At 38.2% G+C, this 17,043-nt stretch overlaps 1 protein-coding gene across 1 annotated transcript in view; it reads right to left on the bottom strand.

The window, feature by feature from the left end:
• The window catches only part of COLEC12 (collectin subfamily member 12), a 235,803-nt gene extending 220,286 nt beyond the window's left edge, over positions 1–15,517 (bottom strand). The window contains exon 1 of the mRNA XM_072604343.1: positions 14,977–15,517. Coding sequence (XP_072460444.1) covers positions 14,977–14,983 — 7 coding nt within the window. The 5' untranslated portion in view covers positions 14,984–15,517. The remainder of the gene's footprint in view (positions 1–14,976) is intronic.
• Positions 15,518–17,043: the final 1,526 nt, after the last annotated feature.

The raw sequence follows: 17,043 nt of genomic DNA, 5'->3' as shown, positions 1-17,043 counted from the left end.
TAGTTAATCAAGAATGAATACTGGGCCTTCAGTCACTCCGAGCAGTATATTCTAGCAGCTGGCTCACTATTCAGTTGAACTCAAGTTCTTCATTTATAGGGATTCATGCCCTGTGATTAACCCACTAACACTAACCAGGAATTCAGACACTCACCTCATAGGCAAACCATGGAAAAAATGCTCCTGCTCAAGCATTCCAAGGAACCTAGTGCCAGGTGCTGCATGAAAGGTACTTGATAATGAAGGTTTGCTTTCATTTGCTACCTTTTACATATTCCCATAGAACTTTCAACTCTGTGACGGTAAGAGCTGTTTCATTTTTGTTCTTGTATCTCCAGTGTTTAGCACAGTGCCTGGCACACTATTTGTGCTTAAGAAATGCTGATTTGATTGATTGATGTTAAAAAAAAGAAGGAAAGAAAGTCTTTAAAAAGTGTATTTCATCTACATGAAGTCTATGTTTGGGAATGTTTGTCCTTGGTCTACAGCTTTCTAAAGCTTATTTTAAGTGTACATATTTTATTATGTTGTTTTCTTTTTTTCCAACTGCCTTTCCAGATGGTTGCTGTAAAGGTTACTGCAAACATATGAAATAAATTTAATGCGGTATCACTAACTAGCTGACACTTATGATTTTAAAGGGTTAACTGTATCTGCCTTTTCCTCCCACAGCCTCAGGTTCTTCCCTCAAACAGTAGATGGACTGTGTGGATGATTTAATCATTCATGGATTGCTCAATGGCATCACGAGAGGTAGACTTGAGTTACTTTCAGTTACTTCATAGACTTAGTGTTTTGCAATCAGGAGAGACAATGATTTTTTCAAAATTAAGACCTAACGTGACAATTTTAGGTACCGCAGGCAATTACTATCAATGTAACAAACTCCAGAGTTTGTTTTCAGGATAAACAGAGATAAAGTTAGATAGAAGATCATGTTTATTTCTTCATAGTTGGACAAAGTTTAGGGAAATCTTTGGCATTTTTTATCCATTAAGCGAGTTTAGGGGGAATAATGATCTATACTAAGTCAACTGCCTCTAATTTCTGCAACCTGAGAACTAAAGAGTAAAGAGATAAATTGTGTGCCCTGAAAGGCCCCTTTTGACAGATCAGTAGTACTCAGTAAATTAAATGGAAAATGACTCACATTTTCATTCAGTTTTTGAGAGGTTCCCATTTAATTGTTTTTGTAGCTTTCTGAATTCCTCCCTCCAAAGCCTACAAAAGTTCCATAATGCAAGGTGACTGGCCAGAAGAATCTGAACCAAGCAGTGTATCTCTGTGGCACAAATGCTATGTGGTTAGACATTCTATGGTGGAAAACTGACAAATATGCTTTCTTTTAAAAATCACTTAACCTTATTTTTAGATTATCTAAACAACTGTACTAAAAGCCAAGAGCTATATTTCTCTGATTAAGTGCAAATGAGGAGCCCAAACTGGGCTTATGAAACCCAGTTCAAGTGAATTCTGCATTAAATCTCTTTGTTCCTACCTCCCACATTCAAATGGCATATTTTAGAGGGCTTGGTTTGGTGCTACTGGTTCAACTTAGATGCTTGTGATTCTTCTTAACTTAATCACTTTTGTCCTATCAGAATTTGAAAAAAATAGCATGGGGCCACATAAAAGCTTTAAAACAACATAAGCTCTAGAGGAGATAGAATCAGCATCAGTGGAGTACCTACAATGATAAAATTACAGATCCTTGAGGAATTGGTAATATTTATCATTCATAGAGTGCTTTAGATTTGCAAATTCCTTCATATGCTTTTGGCAGCTCAGGACTCAAAGCAGCCCTGTAAGTAGGTTCCATAGCCATCACTGTCCTCATTTTATAGATGAAGCAACAGACTTTGAGAACTTGTAGGACTTGCCCTTAGTTATAGGTTAGCAGAGGGAGGATTTGAACTCAAGACTTCCTAACTCCCAGTCCATTCCACCAACCTGGCTTCCTATATGTTAAACACACGGAAATCAGGAAAATGTTTTTGCTCCTGTCTTCATTAGGAGGTTGTTAATTCTTGTCTTATTTGATAGGGATCAGCATTTTATTTATAATCCAATCCGAAATTAAATTTACGATGAAGGAAATATAAGTAATAATAATGCTATTGTTTGTTATTAAGCATAAAGAAAGCATGATAAATAATGATAGTGACATTATTATCATTATAATTATGGTGAAAACATGAGAAATATTTTGGAATAGAATAAAAAAGGACAAATAATTCATCTCCAGTCATAGTAAAGCAAAGAATACTGCAAAAAAGGACCTAACTTTAGAAATGAAATGGCAATGTGTTTTGTAAAGAATGCAAAATGATTCAGATTTGAATATTTAAATAGAAAAAAAATCACATTTTATTACTTCTTACAGCATCGTTGCCTTACACATAAAAGTTTATTGCTTCCTCACTGACTACAGAATTAAGAAAAAACCGTGCAATTTGACATTTGAAACCCTCCATGATCTAGGTCTGACCTAACTTTCCAGATTGTTCTCCTCCTGTGTTCCAGTCAAGCTCAATCAGTCAACAAGTACGTATTAAGCACCTACTATATGCAAGGCACTGGGATACAAATGCAAAGAAGGAAACAAGCTCTACCATCTAGAACTTCCATTCCCTTACCACCTGTGCGACTCATCACTTGATTGCAATGCCCCTCCATCGGTAATGCTGCCCTCTACATTTCTATTGGTTAAAATCTCATACATTTTTCAAGGCAAATCTCCCTTCAGAAGCTTTGAATTTACTTGTCGATTGACTCCTTCTCCATGAAGCATGTCCTGAGGTATTCCCATAAAAAGTGAACTATCTCTCCTCTGCACTCATATAACCCCTTGTATCTTTCTCGTGATACTACTTCTCATGCTCTATCCTTTGTGATTAGTTATTTGTGTACAATTTTTTTCTTTCTTACTAGACAGAAAGTTCCTTGAGGGTGGGAACTGAATCTTACCCATTTATCATTGTACCTCATGGTACCTAGGCCAACGACATACAGTTAGAAGACCATCAGTAAAATACTTAGTGAATAGAAATTGTTGTGATAATATTCAATCATTCGCTGATAGCATCTAAGGTAAAAATTACAAACAAACTTCTAAACATTAAAGAAAATAATGTTAGATAAAAAAAGAAGCTTATTGGGAAATTTATGCCACAGACTGGCATAGGTAATCATCCGAAAAATTTAAAGCCAGAAGGTAGCCTGTTATTGTTCAGTCATTCCAGTTGTGTCTGACTCTTCATGACTCCAGTTGGGGTTTTCTTGACAGAGATCCTGGAATGGTTTGCTATTTCCTTCTCCAGCTCATTTTACACATGAGAAAACTGAGGCAAACAGGATAAGAGACTGGCCCAGGATCACACAGCTAGTAAGTGTCTTCAGACAGATTTTAACTCAGAAAGAAGAGACTTTGTTTCTAGGTTTGGCACTGCGCCACCTAGCTGAAGGTAGCTTAGAAATGCTATAGTCTAACCCTCTTATTTTATAGATGAAGAAACTGGGATCATCTAAGGTTACCTGGGTAAAACTATCAGAGGCAGGATTAGAACTCAGATCCTTGATTCCAAATCCAGAACACATTCCTCCTTCACCACCTTGCTCCTCTTTCCTACCTCACAGAGACAAATTTGTGTGGTGTTTTCTATAGCCCTTTGTTCTTACATCTTTATTTGAAATTAGGCTTGGTTGACCCATTGTAAGATGGTAAGAGTAGAGAATGATATATAGAGGGAGATACATAAATGTAAATAGATGTAAATAAATATAAACAGATATAAATAAAATAGATACAGGTATAGATATATAAATAGGTATAAAGCAATCAGTCATGATGCTGACTATAGATCTATTTTTCCAACAGGATGAGCTCACCACCTAAAATCTCAGTATCTCAGAGAATGCTTCAGCTTTCATATTCAACTCTTCCTCAGCAGCCACAGGAGTCTCTTCCTCCTGATTAAAGGGCGGTAGACAGGGACGAAACTTCACTTTGTAAAGGGTTCATAATTTTCCGGCTAATTTCATTTCTTATCAGCTGCTCTGCTGAATTTTCACTCCAGAAACATCCTGCTCCAGTCTTAGGTGCTCTGTGATGCCATGCCCCTTTCCATTACATTGTAAGCTCCTGGTGAGCAAGATTTTCTCTTTTCATATATGTATTTCCAGTGATTAGCACAGTGTGCATCAGTACGTAGTAGACAATGTTTATTATTATATTTTATATTTGATATATATTATATATAATCATATGTAATATATGATTATATATAATATATATAGTAGGCAATGTTTATTATTATAGTAGGCAATAAATGTTTATGACTGACTTCTGATAGTCACAGTGATCCACCCAATATTTGCCCTTGATCAAGTTTTAAAATTTCATTTCTCCACATTTGAAATTTGTGCCAACTTCATGTCTCTGCTCTGTGAAGGACTTGAGCTTTCACTGGAGCACTTAGCGTAACATAAATACTTTCCTGTTGAGAGAAGAATTTTCTGGTATTGAAAATACATGCATTTATGATCAACTATAATTCCATCTAAGGCTATGCTGGTTGCACTGGAGCCAGCAAAGGAGCTGGGTGTTAAATTTTCAGTATGGGCTTTTATACCTTGGAAATCAACAAATGTTACAAATTAAAATTTGGTTCATTGTTTTGTTGATTGTCCAGATTTAAGAAGACGAGAAAATATTAATACTGAAGGCTAAATTTGAAATTGAGTCTTATGTATATCCCAGCCCCGCCTCAGCCTCACCCCCAGAGAGTTGTTAAACAGTTCCCAGCATGCAGCAAATCACTGTGAGCTACCCATCTGCTGACAGAGTGGTAATGGACTAACTTTTGGACCTGGCTGATGAGCAAATTTATTTTGCTTGATCATGTCCCTTTGGGGTAGGAGAGACAGTGTCAGGGAAGTGAGAAAGAGGACAATAGAATTTTGGGAATAAAATAAAATAAAAGAGGGTCATTGAAGCATCTATTTTTTTCTTTAAAATGCAGAGAAAAGAACAGAAGGAAGGCCAGAAAGAAACACAGGAAAGCAGGGTAGCTTTGAACTTATGTACTTAAAAGAAGAATAAAATCTAAAGTCACATGGGCAATCTCCTTTTTTTATTCTATCATGTATATGAAAATGCCTATTTTATTTTGTGTTTGTTATGATGATTATATATGTACATGTATAAAATAAAAATAAAATAAATACCAAAAGTATGCAGTCTTTAATGTGTCCCTTGTTGTGGCCCCTCTATGCTTTGTTTCCTAGACAGCATCCCACCTTGCCTACTCCTAGTCCCATGTCTGATGGCATGCACTAGATCAGACAGCCTATGTAAAAAGGAAAACCTCACTCATTTTACTGATTTATTATACAAGTTCAGAGAGAACATCCTTCTGAAACTTCAAAGTAAGTGACTGTGATGATGGTGGTCATGGTGATGGTGAAGTAGAGGTACCCTCAGCTAAAGACAAATAAAATGAGCAAACTGGCTCCCAAATACCAGGGCAAGGTCAGTTCTGACAAATCTATAATGACTTAAGTATACCTGACCCCGATATGAACCTTTTCATCTAAATTATTTGACATGTTACCTGAGATTTTAAGTTAAAATGGACTTGTAGGATTAAATGACTCCGACTTTATATGACCCTCCACTCCTTCTTAGATATAATGACCTGTCCAAAGTGTTTAAGATTCTGCCTCAGAATCTCTCAGTACCATGGTATCTTATGGAATGTTTACAATTATTATAATCCTTTTAAAAATCTCTCACCTATTTTATGTGGAGATTTTTTGTTCATTCAAGGATCATCATTTCCTTTAAAAATGTCCTTGTTAGATTTTTATGTTGTAAAGGAAAAACCCAGGGCCAGAGAAGTGAAGAAACTTCCACAAAACTTGAAAGGGAGGTAAACCAGCGATTTACTTAGAATTTCAAATCTTTGACCTCTTTGAGCAAATATCACCTTCCTGGCACAGGGTAATAGTCAGTGTACCTTTAATAATGCAGTAACAAAGACCTATTTGAATCAAATGATTTGTTTTTCATGCCCCCTACCAACCGCAAATACCAAGAAAGAATGTTGACTTAATTTTCATGACACATTTAAATGTCCACATTAGTTGATGAGTGCTCATATGAACTCACTGGCAGCTTAATTCTGTAATATTAATTTCCAGTTTTGTTGGCATTCGTTGCTACGCAATTATAAACATCAAGTTTCATTCCCCTTAAATGATCTACAGGACATTTTCAAAGCACTACACTAGTTTTGGCTGTTCACATTCCATTTAATTAAATGAAAATCATACAGTTGCTTAAACTTGAATTTTACCTCCCACCAGCTTCAGATGGTTTGTGTGGTTAGGAAAATGTCTGCTAACAAAAATAGAGAATAAAATGTTCTTTCTAAAGATTGTGCATATATGTTTATTGTGTGTATATATGGACATAAATGTACATACAATACGCACATATACACATTTATGAACATTATAGAGATATATTACTGTCCCTCATTGCCATCAATTTCTGTTTCTTACTGATCACCCACCATGTGTTATGATTTACGTCTGGAAATTCTACTGTTGACAATATTTAAGTTTTTCATGGCAAAACTGTCAGCAATGCTTATGCTCAAATTGTTTTCAATGGTGATGGCTAGCAGGGAACTATTCCCATTTATTCATTCATCAGTAAGCACAACCTCCTATAAAATGGATTGTGCTTGATTCAGGCCTAAATTCAGCCTAAGGGAGTCATTTCTAATGACTAAAGGATTAATGTCTTTACTCAGTGCTGCACAGAGGGAAACGCATTGGATCTGGAGTTACAGGGCCTGATTTTGAGTCTTGGTTTTGTCACTTATAGGGTCCATGATTTTGAGCAAGTTCCGCTCTCTTCTTCCGGACCTCAGTTTCCTCATCTGTAAAAATTTGCCTATCAAAATAAAGAGCTCAATCTATTTCCTCTACCTTTTAATCTCCCTCCACCCTAGTGAAGGAGAAAACTTTCTTCTCTTTTTTTCTAGTTTTCCCCTTAGTTAACATCATCCCCTTAGACTTGCAGAGAAACAGCCTTTGCATGTGCTTTTTCTTGTTCTTGTACAAGAGAAAAATCTTATACAAGCCCTGGAAAGGCAAAAGATGATGAGTCCAAAATTTGGAGGTAGTGTGGGGGAGGGGGAAGGAAAATAGGGGTGGGGAGTATACCACTTACTAATGCCTGTTAAAACTCTTTATTACCAAACAACATTTCGAACATGTTTATATACAAAAGCATAAAAATATGCAGCTGAACACCATATTTTAATAGCAATGTCCTTCCTCCTCTTTGTTAAATTAGTCCAATGGTTCTGTATGTATGTTGTAATGTGTGGCAGTTGTTTTCAGCTGTTTCTTAGGCAACAAATGCTGCATCGTTAACTCATAAACATCCCTAAAGTTCAGAACTGTAGAATGTGATTTAGGAATGACATACCTTACTCTAGATTAAGAATCAGAGATCCTTTAGTCAGGACTAAATAATTATTAGAAAATCTTCACATGATTTATAAGTACTATTCCATACTGGGGGGTGGACCTGGCTATCAATTTAAGAAGCACTTCGGGTTTTAATCAACTTAAAAGAATCCCACAATTCCAGGAACAGAATATATCATTGGCTCTTTGCAAATTTATAATGATGTAATTATTTTGTTATTAGTTATTCCAGTGATAGAGGAAATAAAAATGGAGACAGCTGTTTGCTGAACTCAGTAGACTTGTGTTAATGTTACTCCTAAGAGGAGTGTGTGAATATCTTTCATTGAAAAGTGCTAGTAATCTTAAGCATGACAAGCCAGGTTTAAACATCAGGACTAGAAAGCCAAATATGTACCTTAAAAAGGCAGGAGAAGAACGTAGGGGCTAAATTTTCCTTTGCATTATTTACAAACTCCCATACCTCTTGAGGTGACCATTGATTTTGTGTTTGGTTAAAGAATGCTTTACATTAATACTCCAATTTAAGACCGTTTTACAGGGTTAATATTGGATTCCATAATTCTGGAAATCAAATATTCATGAAATTCTGGGTTTCTGAGTTGTGGGTTAATGATTAAAAGGCAAGGAAATATTTTAATAATTGCACTGGCAATATTGCTAAATGTTAACTATCATTATTATTGTCTTTAGCTTAAAAGAACTCTCAAATGATTTATTGATCGAGGGGAATAACAATAGCAGATTCTGAATTCCCAACTCTTTCCTTGTAACCCAACCATTTGTTTGGTGTTTACTCAAGGTACACAAAAGAATTCTTCAATGATTTACAGGGAAACTTAATTAGGAAGGGAAATCTGTTCTAACAAAAAAAATCATAAAGCAACTTAAGGTTAAATATGTATGTGAAATTTTAAACTTGTCTTTGTATTCCTAGCACCCATCAAAGAACCCTGCACATAGTAGACATTTAATAACTATTTGTTAATTGATTGATTTAAAATTACCTATTTTTTTGTAGCCCTTCTCTCCATTTAAATAAATAATAGAGTTGATTGTACTTCAGTTATATCAAACAGTCCTAATTTTTGGACCTATCATAGAGTTAAGAAAAAAATACTATTTTTTCAACAAAGATGTCACAAAGAACATTTTGAAAAATTTGTATAAATTGAGCCAATGACATGGATTATTGTCCCTCTTTTACATAAGGACAAACTACCTGAAGTAGTGGAAAGTACATTGAATTTCAAGAGGGTTTGAGTTTTAATCCCAACTCTGTTATTTACTATGTTACCTTGGGCAGGTTTGCCTAATCTCTCCGAGCTTCAATTTCTTTATTTGCAAAATGAAATAGTTGGACTTTTAAAAAATTTATATTTTTCTTTATTTTTAATGGTATTTTATTTTTTCCAATGACATGGAAAGACAATTTTTTAACATTCTTTGAGAAGATTTTGAGTTCCAAATGTTTATCCCTCTTTCCTTCTCCTCCCTCCTCCTTCAGATGGTAAACAATTTGATATAGGTTACATGTGTGCAGTTATATAAAACTTATTTCCACATTAGTCATGTTGTGAAAGAAGAAACAGAACAATAAAACTCCTTCTAGTTCTTGGTCAGTCACAAGTGCTAACTATGTGCTAAGTTCTGTGCATATGAAGAATGGCCAAAATAGTCCCTTCTAACACCAGAGACAACTTGGAAATATCTAGGAACATCAACATAAGGAGAAAGGAAGTGGTCTGGAGGCAGGGCTTGAAGGATTACCTGTAAAAGGTAAATTTGAGTTAACTTTTTAAAAGCCAGGGAAACTAAGAGGCAGAAGTGAAGGGGCAAAATACTACAGGTATGAGAGACACTGCAAAGGCATGACAGAGTGTCATGTTTTAGGAAGTACAAGTAGGTCAGAATAGATGGATTGAAAAGAGAGTGAGTAGAGAGGAGTCAAATTTAAAAAGGCTGGAAAGATAGGAAGGGTCCAAGTTATATTTCCTTTAAATGAGAGACAAAAGAATTTACATTTCATCTTGGAGCTCATTGAAAAGGGAGATGACATGGTAAGAAAAATAAATTGACCTTTTCAGCTAATTGAAGGATGACTTCAAGTGGGGAAAAACTTGAAGCAGGGAGGCTCGAAAGAAAGATATGTATTGTAATAATCCAGGTATGAAGGGCAGCTGGATGGTACAGTGGATAGAGCACTGGCTTTGGAGTTAGGAGAACGTGAGTTCAAATCCTGCCTTAGACACTTAGTAGCTGAGTGACCTTGGGCATTGCCTCCAACATAAATAAATAATCCAGGCATGATATGATGAAAGCCTGAACTAGGGCAGTGAGTGTGGGAGAAGGGAATATATACTAATGACACTGTAAAGGTAGAAATAACAAGATTTGTTAATTTGTTAATTGGATATATGGGATAGTTCAAGAGTCAAGGATGACACTGAGGTTGTAAGCCTGGAGGACTGAGAGGATGGTGGTGGCCTTAATAATAGTAGGAACATTCAGAAGAGGGGAGGGTTGGAGGGAGATAGAATATGATGGGTTCTATTTTGGAAATGTTAAGTTTGAGATGCTTACAGCACATCCAGTTCAAAATATTCCAAAGGCAATTGGAGATGCAGAATTGTAGCTCAAGAGAGAGATTAGAGCTGGCTACAGAGATCTGGAAGTGGAGGTACCAAGTGTAGACAAGTTTCTCAAGGTATTTATCTATGAAGGAGAGAAGAAATATACAATGATGGCTAGTGTGAATAGTAAGAGTAAGTGAGGATTTTTTAAGGAGGGGGAAGAAATGGTTATGCTTACAGTCAGCAAGGAAATAGCCAGTAGATAAGGAAAGATTGAAAATAAGAAGAAAGTGGTTATGATAGTAGGGAGCAATCTGCTGGAGAAGATAGGAAGGCATGAGATCAGGGTATGGGTATGGGGTCTGCCTTGGCAAGAAGAAGGTCACATCTTCATCTGAGCCTTGCTTGTTAGGGCCCAGCTGAGATTAGATAATATAAATTTGTAATGGACCTAGTAAGCACAGTTTCATGATTTCCTTTAGCTCTTCTCAGCAGCACATGAATAACAGTGAAGGTAGTACATGAAAGGAGTAATACAGGATTGGAGTTTAACAAGACTTGATTGGTGACAGAACACAGAGGAAAGAGATCCTAGAGCAGGGGATACTGTAGAGTTGAATTGGTTCACCAAAGGGAGTTAAGTTGGTTCACTAAGGGAAGGGAGGAGAGTATAGTGCAAGGGTGAGGTTTTGAGAAATAACAGAGGTGGTGGGTCAGAGGGTGTGCTGGTGTGTGTTTAACAAGTGGCTCTTTAAAAGTATACTCAATACACACATTTACCTTGAATTTAATTCTCAACATTTTTCTCCATCATTTTCTTAAGAAAACTAACAAAACAACAAATCAAGCCTTGATTTATAGCATTTGGCAATTTCTGAGGCATAAATGTTCATGCCGAAAATTTAATAATAAGTTCTCTGGAGCCACTTCAAGATGACTCCAGCATCCCCTTGGTGGAGTCATGGATGTCTCAGTAAGGATGGAGATGAGTTAGGGATTGTAGGACATAGGGAAAGATGGAAAGATAAAAAAAAACTGTGATCAGATGCCAATGACAAATTGAAGAGTACAGGCCAATGCCAGTCCTGCATCTGGTCTTCTATTTTGGAACAATAATTCGCAGAAGAACAGAATTTGAGATTTAGAAGGAACTTCAGAGACTATCTAATCCATACCTAAAAAAAAGAATGCCCTTTAGAGCATATTGATATACGGCCATCTAGCCTTTGCCTCAAGAACTTCAATGAAGGGGAGCTACCTCCCATTGCAGCTCATTCCACTTTGGAATCACCCTATTAGCAACCCCACCTGAATCTTATGCCTCTCTTAATGGAACCTAAAATCACATTAGCTTCTTTGGTTCTCAAATGGTACACTAAGGGCAAACTTAAGACAAAATTGTAAACAGACAAAGTCTGCCTTTAAAACTATCCCATCCCTATTTTCATAGCCCACTTCTATCAGCTACTTTTCCCACCAAATCTAGGGTGTCTTCAGATTGCCCCTGAATCTTCAAGGTCATACTAGCTGGGCATAGAATCACAGAATCCTTGATTTGAGAAGGACCTTAGAGAGTAACCTGTACCAAAATCATGTCTAATGTCTATAATACTGGCAAATGATCACTGAGCCTCTGATTAATCATAACTCAATGATGGGCAACTCACTATTCCCTGAGCCAGTCCGTTCAACTTTTGGACAGCTCTAGTAGTTAGGACTTTTTGTTGAGACTCATCTTTCTATGTTTTACATGACTGCACATGTATAGCCTATATCTGATTGCTTACTGTCTCAGGAAGGGAGGAGAAAAGGGAGGGAGGGATAGAATTTGGAAGTCAAAAATTAACAAAATATCAAATGTTAAAAAAAAAAAAAAGACATCTTCCTGAGTTCAAGTCTGGCCTCAGACACTTACTAGCTATGTGACCCTGGGTAAGTCACTTCATCCTGTTTCCCTCAGTTTCCTCATCTGTAAAATGAGCTGGAGAAGGAAATAGCAAACCATGCCAGTATCTCTGCCAAGAAAACTCTAAATGGTAGGGTCATAAAGTGAGACATAACTGAAATGAATGAATCACAAAAATTGTTAGGAAGTGTTTGCTTAGGTTGACTTATCTATTTCACTATCACTTCAACTCTTTGCTGCAAGTTTCACCTATGGGATCAAACAGAAAAAAAAAATCTAATCCTTCTTCTTAATGACAATCTGTCACACCGTTAAAGACAGTTATCATCTCCCCCTGACCTCCCCATCAGTTCTTTTTGTCAAGCTAAACATCCCCAGTTCTTTCAACTGTTTCCTCTTGATTTCCAGCCCTCTAATCATCCTTGCCACACTCCCCTGGAAGTTTTCAGTCTTATCAATGTCTCTCCTAAAATGCAGCACCTTGACCTGGAAACAATGTACTGTACATGATCTGACCCGGAGAGCATATAGCAGAACCATTTCTTCTCTGGCTTTCAACATTCTATGTTTACTAATCCAGACCAAAACTGAATTAGCTCTTTCAGTCGCACTATTTCACTGCTTATTCATATTATGTTTGCAGTCGGCTTGAACAGTTGGCCCTTTTCCAAAGAGGGCAACCCCTGGTAGTGCCTCCTACAAGTATCCCATGTTTTGGACTTTTCAGTTTCTAGTTCCCATTTTGTCTCTCTTATGCCTGACTTATGTCCTATTCTTTCTGCTAGGGCAAACTCAATAAATTAACTTAAACTGATGTGCTAATGGCCAAGAGAGTTAGTTCTCCAGGTAATATTTACAATTTAATGGAGGCCTTCAATCTAATATCTTATACAAAGTATGAATAATCTGGCAAATTCAGGCAGTCAAGGGAAGAGATGTTTTTGGGCAAGAGGTCTTTAGGCATCCCTTGAATTGTACCATGAAGGAAACTGGCTATGAGGGCACAGTGGGTAAATAAAGATTCTCTGGATTCTATGTAGGCCAGTCCAAATTGCAGTGCAAATTCCTCAAAATAATCATTTAGTTGTTTTTTTGTTTTTTTGGTGGGGGATGGGAAGAGGGAGAACATATTTTTTTTTTTTACTGAAAAGTAGAATCAAAACTGTAAAGAACACTGACAAACACATTTAAAATGTAATTGTTATGACATAGCCTGTAAAAAAGCTTACCTTTTTGTTTGTAATTTTTGCAGAGACAAAAATTTGGGAGGACTTGGGGTAAGTGGGAGTTGGTGATTTGCCCTCAGGATGCAAAGTCTAAAAACCATGGGGGTAAGACATGCTGGTTGCCCTTGGTGATAAGCAAAGGAAAGGGTGAATTTTGACCAAAGGGACAGGAATAGATAACAAAAGGAACATTTAGCAATCTGAACATTCTCCCCTTTTGGTAAGTGATTAAATGGTACTAGGCCTGCTCCCAACATAAGAAAACAGTAACTCTGAAGCTTCTGTATCCAATAGGAAGAAAACCCCCTTTCAGAAAAGGAGTATTCTTCACCTGGCTTGTGGTAGGTCTCTATAGGAAATCTAAGACAGGGACTAAAATAACTAGAGAATGTAGAATAATTCATGTAAATTGTCACTCCTAACAATATGGTGTGGTTGCCTTTTAGGAGAGTAAGTCTTCACACTGCCAAAAGTTTCCTTAAAAGTGTGTGTGGGCTTACACACAAGCTCCACCCTTTAGACAGCAACTCTGGCAAATGAGTAAGTCATCACATCACTAGTCTTTTGAGTGCTGGAAACTCACTGTAACTGTATCCGGATGGCATTTTTAAGCATTCAACTACCTAATTTGAGCTCTGAACTGGTGCCTGCTTGCATGTTTATTGAAATGTGTTATCTTAAACAAAACAAAAAAGGAAACTTGAATCTCATGTATATACAATTGCATGCTAACCTCTAAACAATTTCCTTTGATGCCCACGCTGTAATTATTTATCCGAGATATAAATCATGATCCTGCTGACAAAGCCCCGAGTTTCCCCCAAACAGAAGGATGCCTTGCAAAGCCCTTCTTGTAACTATTTCATTTTTTTGTGGTAAGATATTATCTGATACTTCCGTAAACAAAACTTCAGGAGAATCCAATCCAGTGGAGTCTTAAACCTAATGTGTCACAACTAACTTGCACATGTGTGCATCAAATAAACTTAAAAACACAAGTAAACTGAGGTTTCAACTTTAAGAGATTCAAAACCGAGAACAGCTATTTTTCCAGTCAGTGGATCTTATGGAGAAAGATGCCAAATACATTTCCCAAGCCAGCTAAAAACCTCCACTGGCACCTAATCACTGCCAGATGTTTAGAAGGCACACCAAGAACATCACAAAATCGTGGAGCAAACGCACACTCACAACTTCAACATACCAACCTCCTCGACTGGCAAAATGCCCAAACGAAGAAAAACGAAAATATAGGAAAGACGCTGAGAAATGCTTGAGAAAGTTAAAGGGAAAAAAATGACTGGGAAGAATTATTACTACTCTCCTCTCCTCACCATATTTTTTCAATTAAAAAGTTGGAAACTGGAATCCGTAAACAACTACTTAGAGTTTCGAACTCCTTCCAGAGACAAGGGGGGAGGAGTGGGTGAATACTTCCAAGTGTACACATCCAGTCTGCAGGGTGCATATTCCTCCGTACAGATGCACATGATCTCGCACACCCACGCATGCGATCTGCGTGGGCGCCCCCGAGGAGTGGGCAAGAAGTTCCTATGGGACAGCTACCGAACCCGCTTTCTCCCTCCTTCCCTCCCTCCCTTGGTCCCCATGCTCTCTAACAGAAGGAGTCTGGAGCAGGTATCTCTCTCGCCCCTGCCCCACACTGGCCAGCCAGGTACTGACAGATGCCCCCCTTAGCCTAAGGGCAGCCAAGAAAAGCTGAGAGACCTCCCCAGACCCCCGGGTGCCCACGCGCTCCTCGCCTGACCTTTCATGTTGACAGAAAAGAGGAGCCGCCTGGGAGACTTGGAGCGCTGCTTAGACTGAAGTTTGCCGAGGTCCTCTTTCTTATTGTACTTCCATGTTCAAGCCCCGGTGGGATGCTGCTGCTGCTGCTGCCCGCTGCCGACTGGTGACTGCGCCTGGTGCCTGTCCTCCTCCCGACTAGCCAGTCCGTCCTCTGAGCTCGGGCTCTACGTCCCAGGCTCTTTCCAGTCTGAAAACTTGGAGATCACACACCACTCACTCACCCGACCCAACGAAAGGAGGCGCAAATCACCAGAGCATCCCCTCCCCTTTTCCCCCAGTCCTCAGAGCCAAGGGGAGAGGGCGGCGAGAACCTGGGGGTAGTAGCTACAGAGCTCTTTGCGCTCACACAGCTTGGTCCTGTCCTCGGTTTTCTCTCGTTGGCTTTTCTCTGTCTCTGCGTGACATCCCGGTGTTTACTGGGCGGGTGTCCCTCCCTGAGTCTCCCAAACTGCTGGGCTGCCACCAATGACCGCCAGAGCTCCTGCGAAGACCTCTGGATTGCTTTGCTCTCTGAGGATCAGAGGCTAGAATTTTAAGATAAGTTGGATCTGGTCCAACAAGTTAACTGCTTGTTCTTCAGCCTTAACTTTTGCCGATCTAGCGTAGTGAAAGTCAAAAGTTCACTTTGAACTGATACATAATGAAAAGGAAGAAAACCCAACAAATACTCTGTAACAAAAATTATTTAACTAGTACATAGAGTATCTCTGTATAAGTGATAGACAACTTGAGTGCTGCACTAGAACCCTAGTCAAATATGAAGACCGAAGAAGGAGCCTTCAAAGATATTGGGGGGAAGGGGGAAATCTTCTCATTCTCTGGATAATTCAGGGAAAGACGTGGGCAAAAACTGCATGGAATGAGAAGGCACGGAGGGGCTGAAATCCCTGAATTCATGAAGTATCCATATAGGTAATATCAAGGACAGACTTAACCTAATTGCTAACCTAATTGTTTGCTGTTTATTTCTTATGATACTTGTGCCAACATATTGAGAAAAGAGAGAGTTAAAAAAAAATCTTGCTTTAAAAAAATTACTTTCCCACCTATTACTCTGGAAATAATCAGGAATGCATATTTATTTCCTGGGCATTGGACTTGATCTGTTCCTTTGTAAAAAAAGGAGATAACTAATTCAGGACATTTTTTTATCCAATAATAATATCTATTTACTCTAGGCTTCACAGGAAAGGAAGGCTGCCACAGTGGTTGGAGAGCCAACCTTGAAATCAGGAATTCTGAGTCTCAGGACTGAGTCTGAGGACTCAGAATTCCTTGACTTATTCTGGCCTTAAGGCCTTGGACAAGTCTCTTAACTTGTAGGTGTTCTAGGCAATTCTAGGAAGATAAGATGCCAACCTGCACTGGGAGAGGGGGTTTTCCAATCTACAAGATTCTTATACCTATGAAATGACAAATCCATCCCTTTCTCCTTAAGGTTTACAAAATACTTTACATATTTTCTCCCCTTGGATGCTCAGGATCCTATGACCTAGTGGGTAGTATATGTTATTATCCCCCCCTTTATAGTCAAGAAGGCTGAGGCACAGAGAAGGCTGAAACAAACTTAGCAGGTAGGGAAAGCATATTATCCTCCTCTCTTCTGACCACCCTTGTTTTTTTGTTTTTGATCAGTGTAGGGAGCACCCTATAAGAAAATTCTCAACCATTGCAGTTCTTTTGATAGCATCTCTGCAACCTATGGTCTTAGGGAATTGTCTGGGGTGCTGAGAAGTTAAATGAAGTGCTCACAACACACAGTCTATGTATCAGAAGTGAGATCTGAATATAGGTCTTCCAAACTCTGGGGAAAGCCTTCTAGTTATCACTCTATGTTATCTCTAATTTTACAGATGGGGAAACTGAGGCACAGAGCAGATAAGTGATTAAAGTCACGTGAGTGGCAGAACTAGGAATGGAATTCAGCTCTTGTGATTCTGCCCCCAGGGATTTTCCATTACACCAGGTTCATTTTTCTATATCCATTCTCAGTTATTTAAGGAAGTCTATGTGTTTGCCTGTGTTC

Source organism: Notamacropus eugenii, chromosome 4, assembly GCF_028372415.1.
Source record: "Notamacropus eugenii isolate mMacEug1 chromosome 4, mMacEug1.pri_v2, whole genome shotgun sequence".
Lineage (NCBI taxonomy): Eukaryota > Metazoa > Chordata > Mammalia > Diprotodontia > Macropodidae > Notamacropus > Notamacropus eugenii.
Note: the sequence above shows the minus strand (reverse complement) of the source record. Positions and strands in the feature narration are given on the sequence as shown.